The sequence below is a fragment of the Protopterus annectens genome, chromosome 10.part0 (genome assembly GCF_019279795.1).
Source record: "Protopterus annectens isolate FY-2018-M chromosome 10.part0, PAN1.0, whole genome shotgun sequence".
Taxonomy (NCBI): domain Eukaryota; kingdom Metazoa; phylum Chordata; order Ceratodontiformes; family Protopteridae; genus Protopterus; species Protopterus annectens.
Window position 1 is genome coordinate 793,520,755 of NC_056744.1, and position 14,203 is coordinate 793,534,957.

Genomic DNA, 14,203 nt, shown 5'->3' on the forward strand with positions numbered 1-14,203 from the left:
AGCTTCTTCCTTTTATATAATCTGTTTATACTTGAGGTCCACTAGGATGGCTGTTTTTTCTCGGGAGGATCTGGTTTTGATCTGGTTAGGTTACAGCTGAGTCTATACAGTTGCTTAAGTGTTTATGTAGGGCATTTGTGTACACTTCTGCATAGGAGTCAGTGTTTGTGATTGTGGGGGATGTAAAACTTTTTATACCATTGCTTAGTAGATTGGTTTGGAGAAGTTTTAAATTTTTTTTTGCTCCTGTGGGGGTGTCCGGTCCAATTACTTTTAATGAGACTGATTTATGGTCCGACCTTACCAGGGAGGGCATTACATGGGGGGAGTGCAGTGAACCCCCATGTTGGTGAGTACTAGGTCTAGGACATTTAAGCTCCTTGTGGGGCTGCTATCTGTTTCAGAGCATTTGTATTGACAAAGTCCGGGAATGTCTGGGTGAGCATGTTTGTGCTCATGTATGTCATCCAGTCGATTGAAAGGCTAGTCGAAATCTCCCATGACTAAGGTGTTGGACTGACTATATGGTGAGTGACTGCAGTAGGTCAAGGTAGGCACTGTGCTTTTCTTGGTTCATGGTTGGGGACCTATAGCTAGCAATGATGTGGTAAGATATTTTTCCTATAGTTAATTGGACGTGGAGTAGTTTGAGAGAATCGTACAGTTTGACTAGTCTCGAGGTATACTTGGCTTTAATGAAGATGAATACACCTCCATCTTTAGTTGTTTCACGCTCATTTTGAAGTCTGAACATGTGGAAGGCATTGTAGCCTTGCACAGCTGAGGTGCTATCTGTGGCCTTGAACCATGTCTCAGTGCCGGCAGAGATGTCAGAATCTTCCAAGGCGAGGAGTGCTTCCAGGGAATGCAATTTCATGTTTAGACTCCTAGCATTAAGTAGCAGAACCCTGAATTTGTCTCGAGTGGATTTTGTTATGTTGGAAATTTTGTTGTTTTGACTTTGCCTAAAACTACATTATGGGAGAGGCAAGCACCTTTGCCTATATCAGAAAGCCTACATGAGACAGGTGCAGACCATCTCTGACAAAGCAGCTTGGCCTGTCAACTATGTCATCTCAGGATGACAGATATTGGATCCTCCTGGACTGACACCAGAAGCTAAGCAAATTGTTGAAGTCAAGTCATTTTTTGTTTATATTGTAGCATCATCCTGGTTGAAGGTAGAATGCAACTTAGGGCTATGGTCATACCTGCCTGAGACACGGAGTCTGCGAGTTCAGTCATGTCTCTCTTCATATAGTCCACAGAGGTATGTCTGAAGTCATTCACCCTAGCATGGACTATGACAGAGTCATAATTGTACTTGTTGAGTGACTTGAGTGCATACGTGATTTGACAGATCCTGGGACCTGACGGGCACCTTGACCTTGACCTGCTCTTTGTCGAGCTTGGTTAGGGGCACATCTGTGTGTCTCACTATGGAGTTGACTATGACCAAGACATTTGTTTTTGATGTGTTTTGCCTTGGGGGCTGATTTGCTGAGACACTGGTGTATGTGTTTTTATGTGTAGTGGTTTCTGTTTGTGTAGCAGTGTGTGCAAGTGTGTTATGTTTGGGAGGTCTCTGATCTTTTGGTAGGCTTCTAGTGAGTACCTCTGCGTATGTGGATTTGTGTTGTGACCTTATTTTGTGTGAGAGGTGAAGTGTGCATGCTGACAACCTGTTTGATGTCTGGCTTGTTACGTGAGATAATTGATTCCAATTTCATAGTGTAATTACATCCCTCACATAGGGTATTTGTTTTATTAGTAAGTGGTCGTCTGTGTACATGAGGCAATTACTACATTGCCTCAGCATGCCTGTACCAATCAGCTTACTGGAGAAATGATGGGAAACTGCATGTCCATTATAGCAAATTTTTACCGTATGTGCTATTAGGGAAGGTAGTAGGGTAGTATGACCAGTTTTTGCACTAGTACTAACAAAGGGGCTTGTTCTGTTGAAGGCTGTGGATGATAAGTGTGGCAACACTGCTCATTGCACAACTGAGGTGCTTGTAGTGCAGCTGGGAAGCTTGGGAGGGTTTCATTTACAGATGTCTAGTGAAGAATTGTGATTCAAGGCATTTGAGTCTGTACAGTGCACCACTAACCCTCATTGTGAGATGTGCAGCAGTGTGCAAATGAGAGGGTTGAATACAGGTGAAATTAAACACTTTTAAGCTAATCTACCAATAGGAAAGCACACAACGAACCTTCCTGTAGCAGTTCCCAGCTCAGACAAGATTGGATCCACACTCTTCTGCCATAAGGGTACAAGGGAGCCCTTAATGTAAGGTGGCTGGTTTAGTGCTCAGTTGTATCAATAACAGGGTAGATTCAGCAGGTCTGACTCTAGTCTGTGCTGTCTTAGTATTAGTACAGGGCAAATCAAGTGCAGAGAATGGAGTCACAAATAGTAAAAAAACAGAAATAATGCGAGAGTTCAATAAATCACAAAATTTACTTATTTTGCTTTTTTATTTGGATTAAAGCAGAACTACTCTAGACCTCTGGCAAAGGATGCCAAACATAGAGCAGCTCCGGATAAGGTTAGAAATGATTGCTAAGAGAAGATGTAAAAGCAATTTACAGCAGGACAGTGGGATGACATCTCCATGGCTGCAAACTATGCAAGAATGTTCAGAAGGTTTAGGATTTTGCCTGGAAATGTTTGCAAAGGTATATTTACACCCCAGGCTGACTTCAAAGAATTTTTCGTAGGATAGATGGCAATTGCTGGAGATGTGATGGGAAAGGGAGAGACAATTGAACGTGTTTTGGGGAATGTTATGAGCTTGTAGATTTAAAAATTCCTTACAGAGTACTTTGCTAGAAATGTTAGAAGAGCAAATGACTGCAGCTAAGGAGATGATTATTTAGAGTTGGATATGAGATCCAGATTACCTAGAATTAGTAAGGCCTTGTTAAGTTTAATGCTATCAGCTGCCAAAAAAGCAATTCAGAAATGGTAATCAAAATCTTAACCAGCTGTAACTGAAATATTTTGTATTTGAAATCAAGGAACTGGAAGGGGATTTAAAAAAGGGAAGCAACAAATTGCACAGAAATAAATGGAATTTGTGGGAACATTGCATGTCAAATAATGTAAAGGATTAGAAATAAAATTTAAGAGAAGGCAGGGCATGCACAATTATCTAATGTTGGAGTGAATGATAATTGTTAAAGAAGACGTATAATGCATGAAGCTAACGAAAATGTTTAGAGTGGCTTGTTTAGGGTTTGTACAAATGTTCAAAATGTATGAAGTTAATAACCATTGTTAAACATTTTTAATAAAAATGAAGAAAGACACTTAATTTCTGATTTGTTTTTGAATATGAGGATATGTAGTGTAGCACAGTAAAAGAGAAACATTGCTGCATTGTTTGACATAATACCAGGAAGTAATATGCCTGATAGCAAAGTAAAAATATATACGTTTGTATAAGTCTTTGGCAGGACAACAGCTCAAATGTGTCATATTGGCCATAATAGTAATATTTATAGTTTCTGTGTACCTGATAAATGTTCAGCATGTAGACCCCATTTTAGATGCCTCAGTAGGCAGCTACCAATGGATCAAACTTTGACCGTACTATTAATTTATGTTCTTGCTCCTAACATTATTGCAGCTTTCTGTGCTGTTTTTATTAGAATGATGGATATGCTATGTATTCTAATGGAAGAGTACATTAGTATATTCTATTGCTTAGGAGAATTAGTTATGCTGTCATTTTATAAAGTGTGTTTTGTTTTCCTATAGCATCCAACAGTAAGTGGATTACGAAACACCCTGAATGTGGTTACAATTTAGTGAACTCTCCTCATTTAAAGCCAGCATGGGTTCTAGACAGGGCTCTCTGGCATTTAACATGTGATGTTGAAAATGGAGTATACGAGGCCAAAGGACTTCCTGCCCTCATTACTGGTGATGCCCACAAAAATGTGAGTAAAACTCTGCTTTCTGACACGTCTGATGGAAAAGTTATTAAATTATATTTAATTTTCTTGCAGCTTTGTAGAAGAAATGTAGGTGTGAAATGTTACTGTCACAGAGAAAAAAATTACAGTGCAAAGACTGAGTGTATCTTTATTTTAATACATTTCCATTAATTCTAGACTGCAGAAGAGAATTTGAACTGAAAATAGTCTAGCAAAGCGTTTAGTCCCTTCTTCCAATAAGTTTGTACGCCTCACATTTCACAAAGCCATTAACTGTAAAAAAAGGCACACAAACTGCATCATAAAAATAAGTTGTTCTTTCTCCTTAGTGGAATTGCAGTTTTCTGTCTTTGTGCTATCAGCAGATGTTCTGAAGCTGCTTCATTCTTGGTTGAGGATTTTAATAATTGGCTCTGTCCTGCTTGACCACAAAATGGGATGAACCTTCTCAGACTGAATTAGCTCTTTTATTCTTGTCTGTTGATTCATTCTGTTCTCTGAAACAAATGTAATGTACATAAACCCTGCACTAATGATCTGCTTCTAATGTCATGCAATGAGTATCATGATCCCACATACATCACCCAAACAGATATATGAAAATGAGGTTGTAAAGTACTTTCCCTGTAGATGATCAGTGCATTTTCACTTTGAAGGAAAACTCTTAATTACAACTAATCAAGAGCATAGTACATAGCTGACTTAAAAAGAGTGTTTTGACAGTGATGGAAGCCCTCCTTCCCCACCAACCTCCTAACCTGTACATACTAACTCCACTTGTATGCAACAGTGAAGAAAGGAGAAACTTCCCTAAAACAGTGTCCTGTGGTCCTGCTCAAAAGTCATGCCTACTGTATGTAGCTGCCAGACATTGGATGTTCTAGGAAAAACTTACTGACCATTTGTGTTCAGTCTGACGCACTCAGCTGGTCATCAGTCATACACAGGGATGACATGCAAAGATGCACTGATTGTCCATTCCATTTGCTAAGGAAGAGCTTCTGCCGGTGTATTCGCTCATTTGTCTGCCTGCAGTGACTGCCAGCAGATACGTGAGAAGTTTCCTTGATGTTCCTTACAAGTGTCACTACTGCATTGCAGTTTGTTGATTTTGCAAATTATCCGTAGACCGATGTTCATCTGGTTTGACTTCCAGTGCCTTGGACACCCCCCCCCCGAAAGAGAACATCATTATGATGCTTTCCCTTTTCTACATTTTCCATCTTTTTCTGCCCCACAGAGCTATAAGTTTTGTGTCTGTTATGTTAATTGAGGACTTCAGAGTGCTGAAGTAGGTACCTGATTTATATATTCATATGCTGTTGCTAGGCTAATGACCACCAGGGCCCTTACAAACCTAGCTGTTTATCCCAAACCATTTTAGTCCTGACTCCCAAGTAACATATGGGGTAGTATGTCGGTAGGCAAGTAGCTAAGGATTTGTTAGGGGGTGTTACTTAGGATAATAATTTTCGTATTGACGGTCGCTGTCCATAAGGGACATGGGGGCCAGACTGGGGGTAAATTTATAATTTCCCATCCAGTTGTCAAGGTTTTGTTTGAATAGGGTCAGATATGAACTCTTTTATGTGGATGGGGAGCTTATTTCATAGTGCAGAGATCATTTGGGGCATGCATCTGTCTTTCCAGCATGTTCTGTTTGTCACAAGTAAATTTCATTTCCCTGGATTTAGTGTTTCTGGTATTGTTTATTTTGTGCATGTGCAACAGATGCGTCAGGCATGTGTCTGAGGAAACCCTGTAAGCCAGGCAAAGATCTTGTCTCAGCAGCCTGTAGGAGATTGAATACGGAGACAGAGCATTTACGCAATCAGTGTAGGTCAAGCGTATTCATGCTCCGAATTCTCCTGGTGAGAAACCTTTGTGAGCGCTCCAACTGTTGTAAGTACTTGGTTAGATACATGGCAAAGGGGGTGTTGTATTCAATGATAGTTTTTTAAGGGCCAAATAGAGTGGTACTAGAACATCCTTGGACCTGGATGCCATACCCTTACCTATAAGTTGGGTAACATAGAATGATTTTTAATCTTAGCTACATGTTGGTCAAAGGCCAGATTGCTGTTTACATATGTAAAAAAAAAAAAAAAAAAAAAATGGCCAGCACACTATATTAACAAGTATTCAATTTGTTGTGAGAACCGCAGACCGGTTTAGGCAAAACATTGCCACCTTCAGTGTGTAAAACAGGAGCATGCCCAGCATGGAACTCTGGGGTATTCCACTGGTGACCAGTCTCTTGATGGAGGTGGTCTCACTGATCCTAATTTCTTGGGTCCTGTCTGTGAGCCAGTTGGCAATCCATCGAGTTATTCAAGGGTTTACTCCTAGCTCAGAGAGCTTGTTAACAATGCCTGAGTGGGGTATTCTATCAAATGCCTTAGCCAGGTCACGTTATGCAGTATGCACTGTTTTACCTTCATCCATTGCTTTGGTGACCCTCTCAAAGAAGTCTACCAGGTTAAGTAGGCATGACCTTCCCTTAACAAAGCCAAATTGGGAAAGGTCCAGTGTCTTTAAGTTGCCACTATCTTTGTTAATCATTTTCAGATAATTTGCTCCATGCCTTTGCATACTAGGCTTGTTAGACTGATGGGTCTGTAGTTCCTTGGGTCACTTGATGGTCTGCCCTCGTGGAGGTGAATGACTGACTGTTTTTGTCCTCCATTCACTTGGAATATAGCCTGTTTCAAGGCAGTAGTAGAATATTGCCTCAAGTGGCCCTGATGGGTCATGTTTTAGACTGTACAGGAGGCAATCGGGATGTTGTTGGGACCCATGGAAGCTGTGTTCTTGGCTTTAGTGCGTGCTGCCAGCACCTCACCCCTACTGATAGCTGGGGGAAGTATGTCGGAGGGGATTTCACCTGGTGGAGCTGGGGGGTTAAGTTTGATTTTAATTTATTAGCCAGCAGATTTGCTGTGTCATCCTGGTTTTGTTCACCACCAGTTCAGCATACTGTGCGTTACCTCTAAGGTTCCAGATGCAGCTGAAGAAAGCCTTCTGATTGTCCTTGGCCTATAAGGCTGTCCTGACCTCATAGATGGCCTTGTTGGACTTGATTAGACCTCTTAGTTTCTTGTGATTGTATAAGAGCACACTTGTCTTTAAGGGAGTTGTTTTTCTTGTATCTGGCCAGGAGTTTTCTTCTTTTGTTATATATTTTGTTTAGGTGAGGATTCCACGAGTGGAATTTGTTTTTAATGTTTGTTTTTGGTTTATTTCTGGTAAGTATGGCAGCCTCTCTGTAGCCATTCACATGTTTGTACAGTGACTGTAAATTATTCTGTATAGGTAGCTGTGGTCTCAGGGTTGGAGTGAACCTTGAATTTTGACAAACTGTTGCTTAATAGGTTTGTGATCTGACCTCACTAGTGAGGATGTCACATGAAGGGCTAGGGGAGGTGAGACTGCTGGTGCAGTGCTCTCTCATGTTGGTGAATGCCAGATCAGTATATTTGATCCTGTGGTTGCATCCTCTAGTTGCAGCGTGCACCATCTGTTCCAGGTATTTGTATTAATAAAGTCCAGGAAGCATTGTGCATGTGAGTTTAAGGCAGTGTATGTTTCCCCATCTTAGAGGGTTAGTTAAAGTCACCTATGAATAGGGTGTTTGTTTGGATGGTGAGTCTCTAGTAGGTTTAGGCAAGAGTCATGAGACTCTAAGGATATAGATAGTGACCTGTAGCTAGCCATGATATGTTGAGGGACCTTACCTGTGATGACTTGCACGTGGATGAGCTCCGTGGTATCCTCTTGCTTAACCAACCTGGTGGTATGTTTGTTACGAACATAGATCAAACCACCTCCACCTTTGGCCCCAGTCTGTGCTGCTATTGATCTAAATGTGGGGAAGGCAGTGTAGCCTTGCATTTCTGGAATACTTTCTCCGGCTTTAAACCGTCTTGGTCATGGCACAGATGTATATGTTCTCCAGAATTTGAGATGCCCCTTTCTTTGTTGTTAGTTCACTGATTAGATCTATACCTCACAGCTGCAGGATCTTGATTTCAAAGTTCAGTACTGCCTTCTGATCACTATCTTTGTGGAGTTTGCATTATCTTTCTATGCATAGATTTTCTCGGGATACTCTGGTTTACTCCCAGCTCTGAAAAACATGCTTGTAGATTATGCTACTTAAGCGATTCTCACATAAACATAAATGTATACTTGCATCAAGTTTGTATTTATATTTCCACCTGTCTTTGCTGCTGATCCCCATGACATGACCTACAAAACTGCCTTATTGTTACTCTTTTGAACCATGTACCCCCCAAGCAAGAGACCTGTAGTAAGTTTATTCCCCTGGGGTGGGGTTTTAAGGAGTGGGAACAGTGCTGTCATTTGGGGATGAGTTAATCCCAATGTTTTCCCATTACCCATGCATGAGGAAGCTGAATGTGTTGGCTTGCAGTGAGCATCTGTTGAGGTAACTTTTCCTGCTTTTGTTTGTGTTGTCCCAAGAGTCGGCCCTGTACCCCTTCAGAACAAATGCGTTTTTGATTTCTGGTCTCCACCAGGGACTCCCCAAGTAGAGCTGTCATGCCAAGCATGCACCCTTAACCCTCCCCCAGAGAATGGCAAACAGGCATTACCTTACTGCTGTCTTTACCTAGCAGTTAGAGCTGTACCACAGAGCCAGATCTATAAATTCTGTATGGCTTTATGAGAGAGAGACTAGGCTGTAAAACACTGAGGTCTTTTTAAGCTTAGCCATGCATCTGAAATATCTGACGAGCTCTGGTACCCTAGATAAGCAGGGGTTTGGGAGATGAAATATTTACAAGCTAAGGCCTGAGAGATGAAGCATTTACAGGCTGTCTGTTTTCATTAGAGACACAGGTGCCAGACCATGGGTAAATTTCCAGGTCCTCATCCAGTTGCTTAAGTTGCACTTAAATTGGGATAGGGAGGAGCTCTGCTTCACATGGATGGGAGCCTGTTCCAGAGAAGGTGTAGTCTCTGGAGTACATGTCTTGTCTGTCCAGCAGGTCAGTTTATATCCCAGGCAAGGTTTAAGTCATTAGAATAAGTAATTCTGGTTCTGTTTGTTTTGCTGAGGTACAGGAGGTCAATCATAGAGGGGTCTGTAGATGCCATTTATGGTAGGCATGGATTTTTCCTCAGCAGTCTGAAAGAGAGAGAAAATGGGGATAGGGCTTTGAGGCCGTCTGCATAAGGCATGTTATTTAATGCTTTGGATTCTTTCCTAGTTTAAGTATGATATAGAAGACTGAATTTAATTAAATCATAGTGTGATGAAAATGCACCACAGTATATAAAATGGAAGAAAGCAGTAAAACAATACAAGATAGTAAACTAATATAAGGAAAAACAGACCAATCTTTCCCTCACAGCAGTCAGTGGCAGAGTCTTAGTGAGCTTTTCCAGTAAAGCCAATGGCATGTCATGCCTACCTATCTCAAAAGAATTCTTTGTGATGGCCACTAAAGCTATAGATGAGGGCAGAACTGTTCACATTGCCCGCCTTGACATGGCCGAGGCATTTGACAAAATACCCCACTTGGGCATTGTTGACAAACTGAAGAGATGAGGCATAAACCCTTATGTCACCTGGTAAATAGCCAGCTGGCTCACTGATAGGCCCCAGTAAATTTAGAATTGGGAGTCCACCTCAACAGAGACCGGTCTTCAGCAGTGCATCTCCGGGATCAGTCTTGAGACAACACCTTTTTTGCATCTACTTCTCTAAAGTCAAGGCCTCTGGATGACCAGATTTGTAGACTATTGCAAATTAGGAGCAGTCATAGAATGATCTCTAAGAAGGGCTGACATAGATCAAAAACTGGTGTCAGAGCCATGGAATAAAACTAAATGCCAAGAAATAAAATAAAAAAAAAAAAAACTAAAAGACAAGTTGCAGGGTGATGGATCCTCTTTATTAAAACTCACTTTAGTGCTTTCGTCAATGGTATAAATGACTACTTCAGAATGAAAAAAATCACACTACATTCTCTATGTATATGATAAAATAAGAAAGTCACGTTTCCATTGATCTGTCAGCTTCAACCCAGCTTGTACTAAAAATACAGTACATATATTATTTCTAAACATACAAGACACACGGTGTAGTTGAATTTAAATACTATAACAGAAAATATTTTAAAAAGCAAATTCAGCTTTCATCTTTAAAACACAACTGATAGAAATCACATCATTGAGCCCTGGGGGGTACACTGGCATTGTATTTTATGTGCAACTTTTGCTCTTTATACTACAAAAATAAATCTTAAGTGTCCCCCTCTTGGACCCATTTCAACTTTTTCCATAGCCATGTATTTAAAATAATGTTCTGGGTGGTTTTTGACATGTTTTGCAAGGTAATAAAGAGGATCCATCGTCCTGCAACTTGTCTTTTGTTTTTTTTTTTTTTTTTTTTTAATTTTCCTGGTTTGGAGTGCATTATGCCAAGAAATACATTAGTGGTGTCCTTTGGAAAGTCAACCACCCCATAGTAACTATGACAACATATGCCTAAGAATTGACCCAGTTGTCGGGAACTTTGTGACCCACACAGAGAGTAATTTAGCTTTGCCATCACATGTCTACAGTAGTGAGGAAATAATTTTACATTGTGCAACTTTTAAACAAAGGTATGGCATCTTGGTCCAAGGAGGTCATTGTTCCACTGTATTCAGCACTCAGCATACCTGTTTTTGACATAATGCCCCATCTGGTACGTACCTAACCCGGTATATGTAAAAACTGGAATGCTGTCAGAGGTTCCTCACTAAAAGATCTATGATAGTAGGTGTGTGTGTGTGTGTGTGTGTGTGTGTGTGTGTGTGTGTGTGTGTGTGTGTGTGTGTGTGTGTGTGTGTGCATATATAATATATATGACACACTCACTCATTCACTCTGTCTCTCTCTCTCTCTCTCTCTTGTTCACTCACTCGTGGGAGGATTCTCAGTTCTCACAGACCATTAGCTAATTAACACAGTGTTCGCTACATAGCAATTGATAATTGATTACTGCTGTATAAAAGGAAGTGGCCTGAAGGACTAGAATCAGGAAGTTAATTTCTTACTCTGGGGATCATCTGAAGTAAGGTCCTGGAAGTGTGTGTGTGAGAGCCTGTTATTCATGTACCTGTTTATAGAACTAGCAGTAAAACTGCAGCCTTTGACGGTCTTTTCAAAAGTCATCCTGTATCCTCAAGGGGCTGTGTGGACTGAACACTGCTAGTGAGAAGTTACCAAAGATACTGACATTTGCTTTGTTTTGAGCTAGACTCCAAGAGGGCAGTTATTTTATTTTGACTATGAAGATACCTGAATAAACACTTTTTTTTTTAATATAATTCCTGCCTTTAGTCTCTCACTGGACTTACACTAGTAAGTTAACTGCATCTGTGCTGACAACTGCAAACCATATTTGAGCTGCTAAATGCCCTACAGCACTGGGACTATGTTCTGTCATGATTTCCTGGTGACCCTAACCATGGAGGAGTTAATTCAGGGACTTGGAGTCCTAGGTAGGAACTGGCAGAGCTTTAGGGTGAGGGTTGACTGGGTACGGCCATCAGTTTAGACAACCAAGAGGAGTGGTTTGAATGTTTTCTTTTATGACCCTATCTTTCTCTGCAGAGTCCCAGTTAAGCAGCAAATGAAGTCGAACAGTGAGCTTGAAAGTACTAGTCTTACCTAATTTCCTCAAATTGGTAGCAAGCAGCCTGTTCCTCAACCAAGAAGCATCGACTGAGGTTTCCTCAGTTCCCACCAGAGGATGTGCACCTTCTCTTGAGCCTCCTGAGCATCTGCAGTCCTCAGCTTCTCTTCCCTTAGGTGAGGCGCCTTGTCTGGCTCTTAAATGCTGGTGCTGTTAATCGAATTCCAATCTTAGAGCACAATTAGGGCTTCATCCGTTTGCATAGTACAGTGAGTTAGTATCAGTTAGTTGTGCTAGTTAGTGTAGCTGCCAGCTCTAACACTGTGCCAGCTATCAAAAAAGTAACTAGGGAGTGTGATTGGAGTCTTAATTTGTAATATTTGAGTACTGTTAGAACAGGGACAGAGCAGACTGGACAAAAATGCCGTATCAGCTGATTGAAGAATCACTAAAAATGTACATAGATATGGAATGAACTGATTACATGGACTAAGAGAATTCATAAAGAATTTTTGTTCAGGTCTGTTATAACTACTTTGATACATGCAGTGACATAGCTTTTAATGTGTGTAAACTGGCAAGCACAGAGATGCATTATTTAAAGCATATTCTAAAACTGTCTTGAGTGTTGTAATAGTAAATTGAAAATATGGAAATCTTAACAATGCACATATTTTAAGAGTTTTGTCTAGGAAAATAATAGGTACTGTAAAGTGATCCCAAGAAATCTGACTTGAAGCCCATTTCGGAGTCTTAAAATTGCAGGTGGTATCCTGTGGCTTAGATTGCTGATTTGCCTGCTGGGTTGGTTTAATCATAATTCCTCATTTATTGCCATACCAGCCAGGACTCCCCATCCCGGTCTTGTTGAGCTGTGTTTTAGCTCCTTTAGAGAGAGCGTTCACCTGCGCATTGGCTGTACGGGAGGGCTTCCTCACTTTAGATGAGGGGGGTTTATTTCTCCTTTAGGGAGAGGAAATTGAAGTTTGCACTGAACCTGTCTGCCAGGTTGTTGGTATCAGTGAGTGGTTCAGTGATTTTGTATCATTTTGGATAATTCTGAGTTTATCGTGGTTTCCGCAGGTTCCCTAACATGAAAGGTATATCCTTTGTGAATTTGATCCTTGATTTTCTCCTAAAGTCAAGTTTTTAGTTGATTTTTTGAGTGTCGTATTTTTTTTATTATTACTAATAATGATCTTTTCCCTTTCCTGTTTGTGGTTTCGTTCTATCATTTCTCCTCTTGTTCCTTGGTTTGTAAAGTTTGTTAATGTCCACCCAGTCCCAGCCTGTGCGTTTGCCCTTTGTTTCTTTTGTCTTGGTTTTATTTGTGCCCACCTGGTGCAGGAGGTGAATTCATAGAAAGGCATTTGTAGCTTGGGCAGCTTGGGGACTGGGTTTCCTCTGACTCAGGGGCCAGGATAGGATTTTACCCAGTGTTGAGAATAGTTATGTTTAAGTTTGCTTAGAGATTTTTGTTTGGGGTGGCTGGGGATGGGATAGGGAAGCGGGATGTTTTGATCCATGATCATTTATTTATGATCAGATCTTCCACTGAGAGAATTTTGTCCCCATGTTTGTGACAATGAGATCTAGTATATTTTTCTCTCTAAGTATATTTCTATCTCTAGGTTCGGCAGTTGGAATTTATGAATGGCAGTGAACCTATTGCTCAGGAGTTTAGGGAAAGAGTAATGTTCCCAGTCTGGGCTGAAGTTGGTTCCCAATATGATGGTGTTTGGAGATACATACTAATACCTCCTGTGTTGGAGATCATTTGGACCCTGGTGTGTCTTCAGGAGAGAGAGAGAATTGGCTTGTGTTGAGAGGGTGGCCTGTTAGCTATGTTTTGTGTTGCATTTTGCCTATTGTTAGAATTGCACTTCATGGAACAAGAAGCACCATCGTCCTGGAGTATATGGATCCTAGTATCCTTTATGAATAGTGATCCGGTTCCTTTTGTGGGCCGGGGAGCATGATTGGAAACATGAGGCAGTATGGTCCGCCTAATAGTGCGGGGTGCTCTCAGGGCCTTGAACCACAGTTCAGTTACAGCACACACATGATGTTCTCCATACTGAAAAAAGGGCCACCAGTCAATAGCATTTTGGCCATGTTTGGGCATACCCTCATTGGTTTCCATTTTTGTTTTCCTAACCCATTTAGAGTTTTCTAGGGTGGTAGGTTTAGAATTTGATCCATGGCTATGTGAAGGCACAAGCCCCGTGTGAGAACGCCAGCCAATAGGTAGCAGAATCCCCTAGGGTGACAGTGCAAAGCAGCCAGCAATCGTGGCATGTCCAAGCATGTCATCCCATGACACAAAGCTAATTAGCTTGATTGTTTTACTGATCATCTTGTCTCTATATTGTGGCATCATAAAGCTGATAGGAAGATACCTATATTAGGGCAAGGGTCTTGGTGAAGGAAGACATATGCTCTCAGGGTTAAGGTCCTGCCTGGGCCACATAATCAGAGAGCGTCTCTCTCACACTAGCATGGACAATGACTGTGTCATATTTGTACAGCATTCACACCTGTGGAGACATGTTGTGTTATGTGGCGGGTGTACTCTACGGGGCTCAAGTCTTGTTCTAGCTATGGCCTCTT

General features: G+C 41.1%; 1 protein-coding gene across 4 annotated transcripts in view; it reads left to right on the forward strand.

Annotated features, from left to right (window-relative positions):
• Nucleotides 1-14,203, forward strand: part of AGL (amylo-alpha-1, 6-glucosidase, 4-alpha-glucanotransferase) — a 1,248,201-nt gene that overhangs the window by 308,580 nt on the left and 925,418 nt on the right. For all 4 annotated transcript variants that reach the window (XM_044085615.1, XM_044085617.1, XM_044085614.1 and 1 more), the window contains exon 6: nucleotides 3,767-3,948. In XM_044085615.1, coding sequence (XP_043941550.1) covers nucleotides 3,767-3,948 — 182 coding nt within the window. The remainder of the gene's footprint in view (nucleotides 1-3,766; nucleotides 3,949-14,203) is intronic.